Raw genomic sequence first — 18,524 nt, forward strand, 5'->3', positions numbered from 1 at the left:
AAGAGGATCAATTGTACTCATGTAGTGTATCACTTGACTGGATAGCTCGCAGAACAAGCTTTGCACTGTATCCATGACAATTAATAAACTAACTAACTATTGAATATTGTGGTTGCTGAATGATCAGGTGGGTGAATGGAAATGGTTTAGCAATTAATTGCAACAAGCGTGATCCTTTCAATAACTTCAAATATTTAAGAATTCTGTTCTCACTGATAAAAACATCACAAATAAAACGGAATGAACGTATAAAATCAACATCAATTTATTGTTCTAAACACTTTCAACTTGTATTTGTCCCGATATTCTACAGTAATCATATTTTCCCCATTATATTCCAGAATTAAAAGGATGGCCCAACAAATCTATACACTTTCATATGCAGTTTTATCAATTGTAATGGAACACATTATTGAAATATTTAATTAGGTTATAATTCTGTTACAACTTGCCGAATTATATGTATAAGTTCAAAATATTTGATTTTATTTCTTCAATATATCTGAATCTAAACCTAGAATAAATCCGCCTGTGTAGAAATTTAGTACTATAAGGCAAATTACCTGCATGATTCCAAGACCATACCAATGCTCAAAAAGTAATTTGCCTCAAAAATCAAAAACACTCATGCAGATAACAATCACACATTGCCACATGTTATATACTACATGGTATGGAAACTTTCTACAATTCATAAAATTTTGCTAAAAGTAATTACATAGAATACATATATAAAATGAAAACAGATCTCGCTTTCAAGGAGGCACAAGCAGTGCAGATGCTGAAATCCTGAGCAAAACACAAAGTGTGGGAGGAACATAGTGAGTCTGGCAGCATCCGTGGAGGGAATGGATAGAAGTGGCTCGCCCTGGAAAATTGTCTGTTCATTCCTTCCACAAATGCTGCTTGATCTGCCGAGTTCCTCCAGCACTTTGCATTTTACTCTCTTTTTTAGACTGTTTACAAATTATATGGATGATAATATAGCAGGGTTCTAGTGACAATTACTTAACTGGTCAAATTAAGGAAAAAAGGTGTGTACTGTGATATTGATAGATCAGAGCTTAGCTTGCACTGAATTGGTTCCTAAGATCTCCAATTGTCAGTCGTGAAACTAGAAATTATAGTTATATTCTCAGATTTTAACCACTAGGGCTGATTTAATGTTTTTATATTTAATCGTCTTCCACGAGGGCCAATAGACATGACATCAGGGATCAGGGGCAGGACGGGCATTGGTAAAATACTTGAGTCCTGGCATTTGCTGAGATAAGTGAACCATTGTCAAGCTGATGTCATGATTCAACTCTTGGTGTTGCCTCTTCTGAATTCAGACTTTCTGAACCAATGTCTTAAAATATAGATGTGGCACCAATGTGGCTTTAGATTTAAATTCGGCAATGCCTGCTTGCATGCAAGTCATGCAGCATGGAGACAGGCCCTTTGGCTCAACCCATCCATACTGACCACGATACCTTCCTAATATTACAATTCTTAAACGTTTGCCTGTATTTGGCCATATCCCACTCTCCCATCCATGTATCGTCCCAGCCGACCATTGTTAGATTGGAGCTGTTTGACATTATTGGTGGTTGGCAATATGGTGGAGAGGTGTTGAGCATGTGCAGATAAAAATAAAGCTCATCACCATACATTCAGAATTAGATATAAAAGTATCAGACTTCCTGTATGTACCTTCGCAACTTGTACTTAAGACAAAAATGCAAACTTATTAAATTATATTTTTGCTACAGTTAAAAGAAATGATCATAAACAGTTTCCATCTTTGACTGAACATATTTTAAATGAATCCTGTAATTGGGGAGGTGATGGAGTTGTTTGCAGCAGATACCTCCTAGAGTATGCAGCATACAAACAGGTCCTTTGATCCAATTTATCTACGCCGATCAAGATGCTCCATCTAAGCTAGGGTCATTTGCCTACCTTTTCCCATGTCCTTTCCTTTCCATGTACTTGTCCAAGTATCTTTTAATTTTTCAAATATCTATTAAATTTTCAGATGATTTCACACAGGGGACATAGTTTCTTCTGAAGTGTAACTTTTCTGTAGTGTTACAGAATCATACAGCATGGAAATAGCTGTAAGCCCATCATGTCCCTGCCAATCATCAAGTACCCATCTACACTAATCGTGGCGCTTGGCCCGCCCCTTTCTGTGCATCAAGGATTCAAGTACTCATCCAGATACTTAAATGTTGTGAGAGTCTCTGCCTCCAACACCACTCTCTGGGTTAAAACATTCTTCCTCGACCCTCTCCAAGCCTCCGACCGCATACCGAAGATCTATGCCCTCTGTTTTAGACGTTTCTGCAATGGAGAAAACTTTCCCAAACCCAATCCACACTCTTCATAATTTTGTATGCTTCAATCAGGTCTCTCACCCCAGCCTCCTCCACCTCAACCCATCGACCCAGTGTCTCCTCATGACTGAAATGCTCAGTCGCATACTGAATTATCTAATGCTTTAAAAAGTTCCACGTTGCCCTCCCTGCCCTTGTATTCTATGTCAGAAGTAATGGTGTTAAGTGTGCTGCATGGTTTCTTAGCCAACTTACGTAGTGGTGCTGCCACCAGGAGGGACCTTTGGACATGTGCAGCAAGGTTCCCTTGTTCTTTATGCAACCTGTAGTCCCACCAATCATTATATATATCCGCACCTTGCAGCTCCTCCCAAAATATAACACCTCACGATTATCAGAATTAAATTCTAACCTGGTTTGTAGGTCCAACTGGAGTCCAGAGCAAAGTGGGGAGAGAGCTCCCTGACAGATGGAGCTGCTCCATCTTCATCTGATTCCACAAGATGTGTTAAACCAATGAATGTTACACCTGGTATAATGGAAAATCAAGTACCACTAAGACACCATGAGTCAAGATGGTACCACTGCACATTTTGTACTTGAGAAAACAATCTGAAATTTCATCCAGGTTGGAGAAAAAGGCCATTGCCTGTCTGACACACAAACTAGATCTATTAATGTCAGTCTAACTTAATCCTTGACCTCCAGGTTCAAGAACAGCTTCTACTCAGCAACCATCAGGCTCTTGAACATTGCACAACACTAATCTCAGCAACTACGATCTTTTATTGACTGTATCTTTGGTTGCACTACAGAATTCAGTTTTGAACTATTATGGTCAACTTGCATTATGGTTATGAATTTATTGTATTACTGATAAATATATATGTTTGTGTGATATTGTGTTCACGGGCCAGTTACAGTGCAGCAAGAATTTAATTGTTCTGTGGCCGGTATCTATAACAATTAAACACTCTGGACTCCTGAAGTATAAGTGCATTGTTATAGAACATTCACTATGAAATGCGTTTTAAACTATACTGCTGAATCATGACAGAAACATTCTCTAGCAGACTGTAATGAAGTTCAGCTGTACAAGGGGGCAGTAAAGTACAAATGCATGACAATGTTTTGATCTAATTGCAATCCTGGCTAATTCTTTGTCCTCTCATCTCTTTGGCTACCATTACAGAAACAATAAGAGGAACACAATGACCATGCTATCTTCATTTAATCGAATCATAAATTCTATCACTGCTGTGTCACTAAGTCTTGTAAGTAAATACTTTGCAGTGTTCTACTGATGTGGTGCTATGAGCATTAGGAGTGAAATTGAAAACTGCCTGAATTAAATTAAAGTACTCGTTCCTTGCACAGTTACATTTTTCAAGAGTTCCCAGCCATTCCGATATTCCTGTGCATCCACTCTCGGAACTTTGTGATGCGTGTATAAACCCCAGGGTGTCCGTACCGGCCACATCCTTGACCCCAGCTCACAATTCCAGCCTGAAACCATTTTCCAGATAGTTCTTCACAAACCAGTGGCCCTCCAGAGTCACCCTGCAGAGAACAAGAAAAAGATGCAACTCCATCAAAGGATCCTGAAACAAGGTTTCTGAAACTTCTGCTGTTCGTTTGAAGCTATTAATGTAAGATGGATGGGATTCACGTGCAGGCAGAGGGGATTAGTTTAATCCTCATGTTCATGCCTCATGTTCAGCACAGATAACGGCCTGTTCCTGTGATGTGGCGTACTGTTCTATGTTACCATGAAATTCAATGGGCATTCAGAAGAAGGAAACACAAGAAACTGTAGATGCAGGTTTACAAAAAAAGGCACAAGGTGCTGGAGTAACTCATGGGTCTAGCAGCATCACAAGAGAACATCGATAGGTGACATTTCAGATTGGGACCCTTCTTCAGTATTCAGAAGAACTTTTAATTAAAGAATTGTGAGCATGTAGTGCTGGCTATCACAAGTACTTGAAGTGAATTGTACCCATATTTAAGCGGCAAATCTGGAAATAGAGGGCTACATTGATCAATTTAGATGAGAAATTATAGAGTCACAGAGCTGTACAGTATGGAAACAGACTCTTCAGACCACCATGTTTATGGCAACTGAGTTGGCACATTGGGCTAGTTTCATTTGGCTGCATTTGGCCCATAGCCCTCTAAACTCTTCCTATCCATGGCAAAAGATCAAGTAAAGTAAAAATGCTAACGTGGACTGGTTGAGCCAAATGGTTACTTCCCTATAATATCATCATGGTAACCTCAAATAAAAATCACTTTAAAATGGACTTAATAATTTATTAAACTTACAATTTGTACTTATCACGCAGAGTTGGGTTTATATTTTCAGATGTCACTGCTCAGTATTCACGAGCAATCAAATCTTAGACTTAGAATTTAAAAATTAGCACCAGATGCAGGGCATTTGGCCAAATTGAACTAGCCCATTATGTCAATTTGGTCAGTTTGGAAAAGGTGGGCCGAAGGGCCTGTTTGCTGCTGTACAGCTCTGAGACTGTGTTTAACTCCCTAGAATGCTCTTCCCTTTAACATGATCAATGTAGTCCACCACCTCAACACGAGTTTCTTGTCCTATATCATGTGTCTTGATCCCTCTAATATCCAGAAGGTTATTGATCGCTGAGTCTTTTCAATACCTGACCCTCCACAGCACTTCAAGTGAGGATTCCTAGTGATTCATTGCCCTGTGAACAAAGACATTTCTCCACCTAAGGGCAGCACAGTGGCAGAGTTGTTGCCAAACAGCGCCAGAGATCTGGGTTTTATCCTGACTACTGGTGCTGTCTGTACGGAGTTTGCATGTTCTCCCTGTGACCAAGTGGGGTTCCTCCGGGTGCTCCGGTTTCTTCCCACAAAAAAACATTTGTGCAGGCTTGTAGGTTAATTGGCTTCTGTAAATTGCTCTTAATGTGTCGGATAGAACTGGTGTATGGGTGATCATTGATTGGCGCAGACTTAGTGGGCCGAAGAGCTATTTCCATGCTGAACTAAACTAAACACCTTTCTTAATGACCTACTCATTATAAGAATGTTATCCCTGGTTCAAGATTCTGCAGCAAGTGGAAAGACCTCCCCCATGTCTACACAGTTGAAGCTTTCATGAATGTTTCACTGAGATCAGTTTTTTTCCAAACATCTAGAGGACAGAGGTCCACCCTACTCATAAAACAGACCCAATATCCCAGCAATCTGGCTGCACTCAGTTGTGGGGTCTCACCAAGGCCCTATATATCTGTAGTAAGATATCCTTACCCTTATACACAAAGCCTCTTGTAATTTCTTTGAGTTGACAGCTGCAGGAGGTATTTCTAAATACTTGGTTGTGTAAATGGGGAACTGTATGCAGAACAGCTATGAGGTAAAAAAAGGTTAACTCCCGTTTCCTGGTAATATCTTCTTTGGTCTAATTTGACAGCTTCCTTCCTAAGTTTCCCAGTGTCATATTCTTGCCAACACCACGAATATGTTCAATAATCAGGGGAAAAAATTAATTGCCTTGTTTTCTTTCTTCAGTTAAGCCAGGAAGGCCGGTCACAGGTCAGGCAAAAAAAGATTTCTTAAATATATCCAATATTGTATAATATATCAAAAATGACATAATTGCACGATACACTTATAGAATAATGAATTTTGGATGATTGATTCAATGGCACCGTTCTGTTCATGTTTAATGTTTATAAACGGTCCTGATTAATGTCTTTGGTTGCACAACGGTTGCACAACGGACTTTTGCACTTGTATCGTGGTTATTCATTTATCGTTTTTTTGTTTATTATACATGTGTTTATAGGCTTGTTAAGCTGCTTCAATTAAGAATTTAATTATTAGCACATATGCTATCTAAACATTCTTGACTCTTTGATGTGAAAGATGTCCTAAAATACATCTGGCCCAGTACCAAGCAAGCTCTGTTCAATATCCTGAAATGCATCTTGGGATGTTTTGCAACATTAAAGCTAATAGATTTTCACTGTTTTTTACAGTAGATTTCGTTTTAGGGATACAGTGCGGAAACAGGCCCTTCGGTCCACCGAGTCCACACCGACTAGCAATCCCCGCACATTAACACAAGTATACACACAGTAAGGACAATTTACACTTATACCAAGTATACAAACCCAAGCCAATTAACCTACAAACCTGTACATCTTTGGAGTGTGGAAGGAAACAGAAGATCACGTAGAAAACCCACGTGGTCAGGGGGAGAACGCACAAACTCCGTACAGACAGCACCTGTAGTCGGGATTGAACACGGGTCTCTGGCGCCACAGGCGCTGTAAGGCAGCAACTCTACCACTGCACGACTATGTGCCCTATGTTGTTAGAAGATTGTGGACAGTACAATTGGCAACTGTATCCATCATTATGAACACATCCTTTACATACCTCACATGCATCAACTTCACCAGTGAGGTATCCTGCACACATCATTCGTGACGTTAGTATATTTCCCATAAAGTTATTGCATGTTGTTTGATTAATGATTCTAACTTCACCTTTTTGAAGGATTAAAGGGAGATGACCTGCAAAACAAAAAACATGTATTTTTCCTCAGCAGCAGTCAAAAACCATCCTTTTCAAATGTGGACATCTTCCAGTAATGGTCTACATATACAATGTACAATTTATAATATATAATTTTATAGATCACTACTGTACTTGTTGATCCTGATGCCTAATGTAGGGCAATCTCTTACCTTGCCAGAGATGCGATTGTTTCCGGATTGTAACTCCGGTCGCCCTGCGGCCTAACATCGTGGAGCTGGAGGCCTTGCGTACGACTAATCTTGAGCCCCTGTAGGCGCGTGAACTTTACATCTGAGCCGATTCCTTGCCTAAGATCGACGCTCCAACCGCGACCTGCGGACTTAACATCAAGGAGCTCGCAGTCTCCGGTGGAGACCGGTCAGGAGCTCCAAGCTGCACGAGGTTCGACTGGTCCCGACCCGGGGTAGATCGCCGGCGCGGAGGAGCCGAGATTCCCCCCCCCCCTCCTGGATGCTGGAGCTTGATCACCCCGACGAGGAAGGATACTTGGCTAATAAAGTATTAGTGTGATTGTGAGATATTTAGTATTCATTACCTGTGCAAAGCCACAATGATATTTATCTCTTATCCAGTGTTTTTTGTGACGTTATGTACCAGTGCAGTGTACTGCCACCTCTAAATTCTTAAGATTTTCTTTGTTTTTAGGATTACACAAAGATCACTGAAGTTTAAAAAATAAAATTGATTAATTAAATCAGGTGTTCATGTCCTTAAACAGCTTAAGCAGATTATAGATGATGATCCATAATAGACACCAACAGCAAGGAATGATATGTGCTTTGGCACCCATCTACAAAAAAAGTCCTAGTCTTACTGCTTAAAACTATCTTAGAACCAACATCCAACTGTGTCAATTAATTCTCAATAAAAACAAAATCTGTTTTCAAGCGGGCAAATGGGTCGAGCTGAGTAGGGCATCTTGGTCAGCATGGACGTTGCACCAAAGGGCCTGTTTCCGAGCGGTAAGACTATCATTCTGCATCAGAATGGTATCCAATGGTAGCATCGGGGCCATGAAACAAACAATAGTAGAGATGGCCTGTATAGAGTAGATGTGGGGAAGATGTTTTCATTAGTTGGGGAATCTAGATCCAGAGGGCACATCCTCAGAATAAAAGGACATAACTTTAGAATGTTGAGGAGACATTTCTTTAGCCAGAGGGTGGTGAATCTGTGGAACTCATTGGCACAGATGGTGGTGGACACTGAGCCATTGGGTATTTTTAAAGCGGAGATTGATAGGTTCTTGATTAGTAAGGGCATCAAAGGTTACGGGGAGTAGGCTGGAGAATGGGGTTCAGTGGGAAAAATAGATCAGCCTTAATTGCATGGTGGAGAAGACTCGATGGGCTGAATGGCCTAATTCTGCTGCTTGGTCTCATGATGATCTTATGATGGTCTGGGAGGAAGGACTCCACTCAAAGAACACCAAATCCACTGCCTATCCAACTGCCCTTGTACAGGTACAAGCACAACAACCTTTCTTCAGGCTCTTACTGGCTTTTAAACCCAGATGTTATTGGCATCACTTCAGCAGTGTAAAGATACAATATGTCTCAACCTCTCTAATTTTTTATTGCAGCAGATGGATTACCATTGACTTTGTTTTTCATTGGTTTCATTGGAACTCCCCTAATTTGGTTTAACTGGTCAATCAAGTTTCTAAATTCAGGTTGAAAAGCATTTGGAAATTCAGAACGCTCCTCATGGATGGAAAGGAAGGTATTTGAGCAGCCTATCCACAGACACTCCAGAAGTAGCACAAGAGTGGAAGAGTGAGGAAAGGAAAAGTATTGTATGTACACAGTGGGAATGATGTCATTTTGTGACTTTTCTAATGTTTAATTCAGGTGCATTATTTTTATTCTTTAACATCACTTTACTTTCTGGGCTTGCCTGTTGTTGGGTCAAGTCATGTGTAGGAAGGAACTGCATCTGCTGGTTTACACCAAAGATATGGGTGATCAAGATACGTGAGATATGGAAGGGTACAAAGAGATGTAAGGCGTGAAAAGGACGGATGAAAGCAGACGTGTTTGATGTTCATCATGTTCGATGAAACCAGATCTTTGAGTCAAGAATGTTAGTTGAATGTTAAATTTAAGCGTCTACTCACACCTTCTGTTTTTTAATCTCTGGCTTTTGTCCAACAATCTGCCTATCAAAACCCCCATCTACTACCTGCCATGCTTTGGCCTGCCCCTCATCTCTTCCAGGTTTCTTTCCCCTTCCCCACACCACGCCATCAGTCTGAACAAGGGTCCCAATCCGAAACGTCACCTATCCATGTTCTGTAGAGATGCTGTCTGACCCACTGAATTACTCCAGCACTTTGTGTCTTTTTTTTTGTAAACTGGATCCCACAGTTCCTTGTTTCTATGTGTTGGGGTTGACAAGGAAAGAGAGGCCATTGCTTGTGCTTTGCTGTTGGTTCAGTGAGGGTAATGTTCTGCCTCCACTTTGGACTCACAGTCATCCAAGGAGAACCCAGGCTTCATGTCTTGTTCTTCCAGCCAGTCTACATCCTCACTGCCATGCAAAGCTTGGCCAAGTGTAGACACCACAGCGCTGCCTTTGTGCAGCTAGTGGATGGCAAAGGGACCCCATTATTGGTATTGGTTTATTATTGGCACGTGTGAAAAGCTTTGCATGCATGCTATCCAGCCATTACATTCTATAGCTGAGTATAACAAGTCTGAAGAAGGGTCTCGACCTGAAACATCACCCATTCCTTCTCTCCAGAGATGCTGCCTGACCTACTGAGTTACTCCAGCATTTTGTGATACCTTTGACAAGTACAACAGGTAGTGCAAAGAGAAAAATAACAGAATATGTGCAGTGCAGGGCAGAATATGGTGTTATTTCATTTAGCATTATAAAGTGCAAGGTCCACAATGAGGTAGGTTGGAAGATGGAGCTAAACCTTAGCTTATGGGAGTAAAGTTCAGTAGCTTGATAATTGTGTGAAACGATTGATCACACCAGCTTTTACAATGATTATTTTATATGTAAATGTCATCGGAACACAATTGATATTATAAATAATATGTAACAAAAGTGATCTCTTGGAATTAGTTTGAAGTATAACTAACTTACCGCCTTCTTGTAGTAAGCCCCAGCCAGTGACATAACATCTCTGGTTTGCTGGGAAGACGTGCAATGGTGAAGGAAGACACACGGGCTGGATGAAACTGGTGTACCTAACAGGAGACGAAAGTTCAAGCAATGCAATGTCATAATCCATCGTGACGTTGTCAAATTGTTCATGGATTATCAGCCGTTTTATGAGTCGCCTTTCCACGTCCTCGTCAGTAAAGCCGAGCGAGTGTGCTCCAATGTACACTCTCCACAACTGTCGGTCAGAGTACCTGCCAGGGAAAACAACATGCTCACAGTATCTTCAATGCAATAAGATCCCTGGGCAACACTGAAGCGTGACTAGATACAGTATCTTCCATTTTTATAAATGTTAATATTTAATGTGTTTTGTGATAATATTAGGACATTTAGCACAAAATATGGAAGGAAAAATACATCTGGTTCATTCTAAACCATGGTTCAATTTCAAGTAGCATATTGGTGGTTGTTCAAGACACTGGTGAGGCCATACCTGGAGTATTATGTTCATTTTTGGTCACCCTGCTACAGCAAAGATGCCATTAAGCTGGAAAGGGTGCAGAGAAGATTTACATGGAGAGGTTGGGCAGGCTAGGACTTTATTCCTTGGAGCGCAGGAGGATGAGGGGTGATCCTATTGAGTTGTATAAAATCATGAGGGAAATAGGGTGAATGCAGTGTTTTACCCCAGATAGGTGCATCAAAAACTAGAGGGCATCGGTTTAAGGTGAAAGGAGAAAGATTTAATAGGAATCTGAGGAGCAACATTTTCATACAGATGTTGGGTATCTGGAAGTAATTGAGGCTTGTACTATAACAATATTTAAAAGCCACTTGGACAGGTATATGGAGAAGAAAGATTTAGTGGTAAAATGGGATTAGTTTAGATGGGGCATGTTGGTTGGGTTGGTCCGTGCTTTATAACTCTTGACTCCCTGACAGAGTTAGGACCCTGTGGAGTAGACATTATCGTGCCTGGATTTAGCAATCAGATGCTTAGTGCAATTAAATCTTTCCCCTCTCATCTCAAAGTCCTGGCAACATGCTGGTAAATCTTCACTGCATTCTTCCCAGCTAAATAATATCTTTCCTAAAGTAAGGCGACTATAAATGAACACAATACTCCAAATGCGGCTTCACCAACATAAGTTCATGTCATCGGAGCAGATGTAGGCCTTCTCTGCCATTCAATTATGGCTGATCAATCATTCATCAACCCCATACTCCTTCCTTCTCTCCGTAACCTTTGACACCCGTACTAATCAAGAATTTGTCAATATTTGCCTTAAAAATATCCAATGACTTGGTCTCCACAGCCGTCTGTGGCCATGAATTTCACAGATTCACCGCACTAAAGAAATTCCTCCTCATCTCCTTATTAAAGGTACGTCCTCTTATTCTGAGGCTAAGCTCTCTGGTTCTAGACCCTTCCCACTAATGGAAACATTCTCTCCATCCACTATGTCCAGGCCTTTCACTATTCGGTAAGTTTTCAGAATGCAGTACAGGCCTAGTGCCGTCAAATGTTCATCTTACATTAACCCAATCATCCTCAGGATCATTCTCTCAACTTCCTCCAATGCCAGCACATCTTTCCTCAGATATGGGGGCCCAAAACTGCTCACATTACTCCAAATGTGGTCTGATAAATGTTTTATAAAACCTCAGCATTACATCCCGATTTATATATTCTAGTCCTCTCGAAATAAATGTTAACATTGCATTTGCCTTCCTTACAACCAATTCAACTTGCAAATTAATTGGGAATCCTGCATCAGCAAGTCCCATGCACGTCCGATTTCTGAATCCTCTCCTCTTTTAGAAAGTAGTCTACACTATTCCTATTACCAAAGTGCTTTACTGCATGTTACCACACTGTATTCCATCTGCCACCCCTCTGCCCACTCTCCCAACCTGTCCAAGATCTTCTGCAGAGTCCCTGCTTTCTCTACACTACCTGCCCCTTCATCTATCTTCGAATCATCTACAAAGTTGGTCACAAAGCCTTCAATTCCCTCATCCAAATCATTGATACAAACGTGAAGAGTAGTTGCCCCAGCACCGACCCTTGCCGAACACCACTATTCACTGGCAGCCAACCACAAAATGTCTCCTTTAGTTCCACTCTGTCTTCTGCCATTCAGCCAACCTTCTATCCATGCTGGCATCATGCCTCTGATCCCATGGGCTCTCATCATGTTTAGCAGCCTCACATGCAGCACTTTATCAAAGGCCTTCTGAAAATCCAGGTAAACCACATCCACTGACTCTCCTTTGTCTATCCTGCTATTAACCTCCTCAAAGAATTCCAACAGATTTGTCAGGTAAGATCTCCCCTCCACAAAACCTACTTTATCACGTGGCCTACTTTATCACGTGGCCTACTTTATCACGTGGCCTACTTTATCACGTGGCCTACTTTATCACGTGGCCTACTTTATCACGTGGCCTACTTTATCACCTGCTTTTTAATACTCGGAAACCTCATCCTTTATAATGGACTCTAAAATATTACCAACCACTGAAGTCAGGCTAACCGGCTATAATTTCCCCTCTCTGGCTTCGCTCCCTGCTTGAACAGCTGAGTAACACTTGCAATTATCCAGTCCTCTGGAACCATTCCTGACTCTAGTGATTCTTTCAAGATCAACACTAATGCCTCCACACTCTCTAAAACCATCTTTTTCAGAATATCTTGCATAACTGAAACATAACACCCCAACTTCACTCCAGCTCTGTGTAATGTTCACACAAAGTGCTTAAACCATTCACATGATGAATGGGGCAATCCATCACACTGATCTGCAGGTCACCAAGGACACCACTTTGTAGATTTAAGTTTTAGTTTTTTTAGTTTAATTTATTCTCATGTTGCATGCTATCCAGTCAGTGAAAAGATTATACATAATTACAATCAAGCAGTCCACAGTGTGCAGATACATGATAAAGGGAATAATGTTTAGTGCAAGATAAAGTCCAGTAAAGTCGATTAAAGATGGTCCGAGGGTCTCCAAAGAGGTAGATGGTAGTTCAGGACTGCACTTTAGTTGTTGATAGGGTGGTTCAGTTGCCTGATAACAGCTTGGAAGAAACTGTCCCTGAATCTGAAGGTATGCATTTTCACACTTCTGTACCTCTTGCCTGATGGGAGAGGGGTGAAACTCATCCTTGATTATGCTGGTGATCTTGCCGAGGCAGCGTGAAGTGTAGATGGAGTCAATGGAAGGGAGGTTGCAGTAAACAAAATGTAAGCAATAATGAACCAAATTCTTCACCCACTTCTTGTACGTAAATACTCATTCCCCTTATATACTGACCACTAGATGGCAGAGTTATCCATAACAGAGAAAGAAAACGAGGGAGACGCAAGGAACAGCAGATGCTGGTTTACAAAAAAATCACAAAGTGCTGGAGTAACTCAGTGGGCCAAGAAGCATCTGTGGAGAACATGGATATGTAACGTTTTGGGTTAATACCCATCTTCAGACTGAGAGTGTGTAGGAAGGAACTGCAGATGCTGGTTTACACCAAAAATAGACACAAAATGCTGGAGTAACTCAGCGAGACAGGTAGCATCTCTGGAGAGAAGGAATGGGTCGCCAAAGATAGACACCAAATGCTGGAGTAATTCAGCGGGACTGAGAGTGGTGGGGGGAGCGAAGGCTGGAAGAGAGGCGGGGCAGGACAAAGCCTGGTAGGTTATAGGTGGATACAGGTGAGGGGATCGGGGGGTTTGATAGGCAGATGATTGGACAAAGGGCAAAGATGAAAAGACAAAAAGTGTGAGACAAGGAGGTAAGGATAGATGAATTGCAAAATGTGAAGAGAGAGTAAGGAATGTAGGGGAAGGAAATGGGTGAGAGGAAGGAGAAACACGGGAAGGGATGGTTAGTTACGTATATTGGAGAATTCAATTTTTGTGTCATTAGGTTTAAGCTAATTTAGTGTTTGATTGCCTCAAACTAAATATTGGATTATGCAGCACATAATAATGTGGCTACTTCTAATCAGATGTATTTAGTATTTACTATTAGACAATAGATAATAGGCAATAGACAATAGGTACAGGAGTAGACCATTCAGCCCTTCGAGCCAGCACCACCATTCAATGTGATCATGGCTCATCATTCTCAATCAGTACCCCGTTCCTGCCTTCTCCCCATACCCCCTGACTCCGCTATCCTTAAGAGCTCTATCTAGCTCTCTCTTGAATGCATTCAGAGAATTGGCCTCCACTGCCTTCTGAGGCAGAGAATTCCACAGATTTACAACTCTCTGACTGAAAAAGGTTTTCCTCATCTCCGTTCTAAATGGCCTACCCCTTATTCTTAAACTGTGGCCCCTGGTTCTGGACTCCCCCAACATTGAACAAATGCCAATATTCCATTAAACAGCAGCACAGATTTTTCTTTCCCTGGCACCTCACTCACCTGTACGACTCCGCATCTTGGAAACAGTGAGAGGCAGACAGAAGCCACCAATTATTTATCAACGTGGCTCCACATGTATGGCCCAATGTGCCAAAGTGGAGACTGATTTGCCAGGGCCATTCTCCAATCAATGCATCGTTACCATTGACGATCCGACTTTTTATGGACGGTTGGCTTCCACACTCTACATGAAAAAAGGAAGACAGCTCTTCGTTAGAGGCTGACTCTGATTCTGCCGGAGTCAGGCTGATCAAAGGAAAAACATCTCTCAGATGTCCAACTGTACATACGTTTGCCCTCCTGCAAATGAGCTCAATTACAAACAGTTTGAATGAATTGATAGACTGTATTAAAAAGCAGAACATTTTCACTTAATAAGCCACATATTTTTTAATATAAAATGCAGGTGTGTTGCATTTTGAATGGTACCAGTGTAGGAATATTCAATGCAGAAACATTCCATTAATCTCGTGCCCTCAGATAGTGGGCCAGCTGTTTTTCCAGACAATAGTTTGATAGCTTTTTAATACCACTTGCAAAGCATACATCTCCCAGTGTGCTTCTGACAAATCCTGATGTCCTGATGCAAGGTCCCAACCCAAAGTGACGACTAGCCCTTTGCCTCCACAGATGCTGCTCGACCTGGTGAGTATCTCCAGCAGTTTGCTTTTTGCTCCAGATTCCAGCATTTGCAGTCTTTTGTATCACCATGTTTCGGTTCATTTTGATACATGCAATACTCCTCATTAGGGTGTTGATTTCTAACATTCGACTGTGTGTGCAGTTCTGGTCACCTCATTACGAGAAGGATGTGGAGAGTTCAGCGAAGATGCAGAAGAGGTTCACCAGAATGATGCCTAGATTTGGTGGTATTAATATAAAAAGAGTTTGGACAAATGTGCATTGTTTTCACTGGAGTGTCAGAGACTGAGGGGAGACCTGATAGAGATATACAAAACAATAAACACAATAGGTAGCATAGACAGTCAGAATCTTTGTCTCAGGAGGAAAATGTCAAGTGCAACTTTAAAGTGAGAGGTGGGGAAAATTTAAAGGAGATGGGCGAGGAAGGTTTTTTTTTACACACAATGGTGGAATGTGTTCCTAAGGTTGGTGATGGAAGCAGATATGATAAGGGCATTTAAGAGCCTTTTAGATAGGCACATGGACATGCATAGAATGGAATTTTATGTTATCCCACTCTCTCATCCGTTCCTACACACTAGAGGTAATTTACAGAGCCAAACCTACAAACCCACACATATTTGGGCTGTTGGAGGAAAGTGGAGCTCCTGGAGAAAACCCACATGGTCACAGCAACAGTGTGTAATTTCCACACGGATAGCACCCAAGGTCAGGATCGAACCCAGGTCTCTGAAGCAGCGGCACCTCCAGCTGCAGCACTCCCCTGCCCCTCATTGGCCTTATCGAAAAACCATCATGTCCTCAACGGAGAGTAAGAAACTGGCACCAGAAAGGAATAAATTGAAGTCAATGCAAAACTTCACAAACATTTTAGATGTAGAGCAAAACCGTGGTTTTGTTCAAACTGAGGGTGACCTACATACAAACAGCAAACACAATGATCATTGTGTATTCTGTAACTGCGAATCTCACCTGATGAACATGGGCTTGTCAGCAAAAGCATTCCTTTCAGGTACAGATGAGTAATGAAAGACCAGTGTCTCTCAGTCCCTGCTGAAGCTGAGTCATACAGTGACAAACAAACTGGATACTGATCGCAAAGGATAAGCCCAATAGGAAATTAGTTATAGCCAATAGACAATAGACAATAAGTGCAGGAGGATGCCATTCTGCCCTTCAAGCCAGCACCGTCATTCAATGTGTTCATGGCTGATCATTCACAATCAATACCCCGCTCCTGCCTTCTCCCCATACCCCCTGACTCCGCTATCATTAAGAGCTCTATCTAGCTCTCTCTTGAAAGCATCCAGAGAATTGGCCTCCACTGCCTTCTGAGGCAGAGAATTCCACAGATTTACAACTCTGAGTGAAAAAAAAATTCCTCATCTCCGTTCTAAATGGCCTACCCCTTATTCTTAAACTGTGGCCCCTGGTTCTGCACTCCCCCAACATTGGGAACATGTTTCCTGCCTCTAGCATGTCCAATCCCTTAATAATCTTATATGTTTCAATAAGATCCCCTCTCATCCTTCTAAATTCCAGTGTATACAAGTCTAGTCGCTCCAGTCTTTCAACATACGACAGTCCCGCCATTCCGGGAATTAACCTAGTGAACCTACGCTGCACTCCCTCAATAGCAAGAATATCCCTCCTCAAATTTGGAGACCAAAATTGCACACAGTACTCCAGGTGCAGTCTCACTAGGGCCCTGCACAACTGCAGAAGGACCTCTTTGCTCCTATACTCAACTGCTCTTGTCATAAAGGCCAACAAGCTATTAGCTTTTTTCACTACCTGCTGTACCTGCATGCTAACTTTAAGTGACTGATGAACAAAGACATCCAGATCTCTTCGTACTTCCCCATTTCCTAACTTGACACCATTCAGATAATAATCTGCCTTCCTGTTCTTTCCACCAAAGTGGATAACCTCACATTTATCCACATTAAACTGCATCTGCCATGCATCTGCCCACTCACACAACCTGTCCAAGTCACCCTACATCCTCATAGCATCCTCCTCAGTTCACACTGCCACCCAGCTTTGTGCCATCCACAAATTTGCTAATGTTACTTTTAATCCCTTCATCTGTCATTAATGTATATTGTAAATAGCTGCGGTCCCAACACCGAGCCTTGCGGTACCCCACTAGTCACTGCCTGCCATTCTGAAAGGGACCCGTTAATCCCTACTCTTTGTTTCCTGTCTGCCAACCAATTTTCTATCCATGTTAGTACCCTACCTCCAATACCATGTGCTCTAATTTTGCCCACTAGTCTCCTATGTGGGACCTTATCAAAGGCTTTCTGAAAGTCCAGGTACACTACATCCACTGGCTCTCCCTTGTCCATTTTCCTAGTTACATCCTCAAAAAATTCCAGAAGTTTAGTCAAGCATGATTTCCCCTTCGTAAATCCATACTGACTCGGAACGATCCTGTAACTGCTATCCAAATGTTCCGCAATTTCTTCTTTTATAATTGTCTCCAGCATCTTCCCCACCACTGATGTCAGGCTAACTGATCTATAATTTCCCGTTTTCTCTCTCCCTCCTTTCTTAAAAAGTGGGTTAACATTAGTTACCCTCCAATCAACAGGAACCGATCCTGAATCTATAGATCATTGGAAAATGATCACCAATGCGTCCACGATTTCTAGAAGCACTTCCTTAAGTACCCTGGGATGCAGACCATCAGGCCCTGGGGATTTATAAGCCTTCAGTCCCATTAGTCTACCCAACACAACTGCCTAATGTGAATTTCCTTCAGTATCTCAGGGAATTCACTGGATCCCAGGGAAAAATAAGCAATGATCGTCCACCGAATACCGCACTACTGAGAACTAAACGACAGCCTGCATTTTATTATGTGCATGCATTCCTTTCATTGATATGTCACTTTCTGCAAATTCTCCAAAGAAAGACAATAATGTGAGCAGCAAAGAAACACAATGGTTTCTTTCCTCTCTCAACCAATTTGCTTTGAAAGTGTATAAATAAGCCTGATGCTTTTAAAGATATATTTCACATTGAAAACTATAGATAATAGTTCAAAGTTGTAATAAAACAAAGGTACAGTTTTGGGGATGGGGGGGTTAGTTGAATAATTTTGAAATAGCTTTGGCTGGCATGCCAACACACTTGAAGACTGAGAGGGACAATGATGTTCGGGATCATACCAATATCAGTCGGTGATCACAGCAAACCTTCTTTCTCACTTGACTATCTCACTGTTACATCTGCAGAGAACCTCATGGATCCAAATCATTTCCTAAACTTTCAGTTAGCTCCACCTGGCAGTTTAAAACAGGCACCAAAATGCCAGATGCTCCCTGTGACATTGGTACAGATATAAAAGACCTGCCCAGGGCACATGCCTGAAAAGAGTGTAAGGTCTTTGCCAGTGCATTGATACCTCCTTCATTAAACT

At 41.7% G+C, this 18,524-nt stretch overlaps 1 protein-coding gene across 1 annotated transcript in view; it reads right to left on the reverse strand.

Moving 5' to 3' along the window:
• Positions 1–3,355: 3,355 nt before the first annotated feature.
• The window catches only part of LOC144598644 (transmembrane protease serine 9), a 117,088-nt gene continuing 101,919 nt past the window's right edge, over positions 3,356–18,524 (reverse strand). The window contains exons 34-37 of the mRNA XM_078408854.1: positions 14,453–14,636; positions 10,002–10,273; positions 6,744–6,880; positions 3,356–3,881 (exon numbers count right to left, since the gene is read on the reverse strand). Of these exons, the coding sequence (XP_078264980.1) occupies positions 3,708–3,881; positions 6,744–6,880; positions 10,002–10,273; positions 14,453–14,636 (767 nt within the window). The 3' untranslated portion in view covers positions 3,356–3,707. The remainder of the gene's footprint in view (positions 3,882–6,743; positions 6,881–10,001; positions 10,274–14,452; positions 14,637–18,524) is intronic.

This window comes from Rhinoraja longicauda, chromosome 12 (genome assembly GCF_053455715.1).
Source record: "Rhinoraja longicauda isolate Sanriku21f chromosome 12, sRhiLon1.1, whole genome shotgun sequence".
Lineage (NCBI taxonomy): Eukaryota > Metazoa > Chordata > Chondrichthyes > Rajiformes > Arhynchobatidae > Rhinoraja > Rhinoraja longicauda.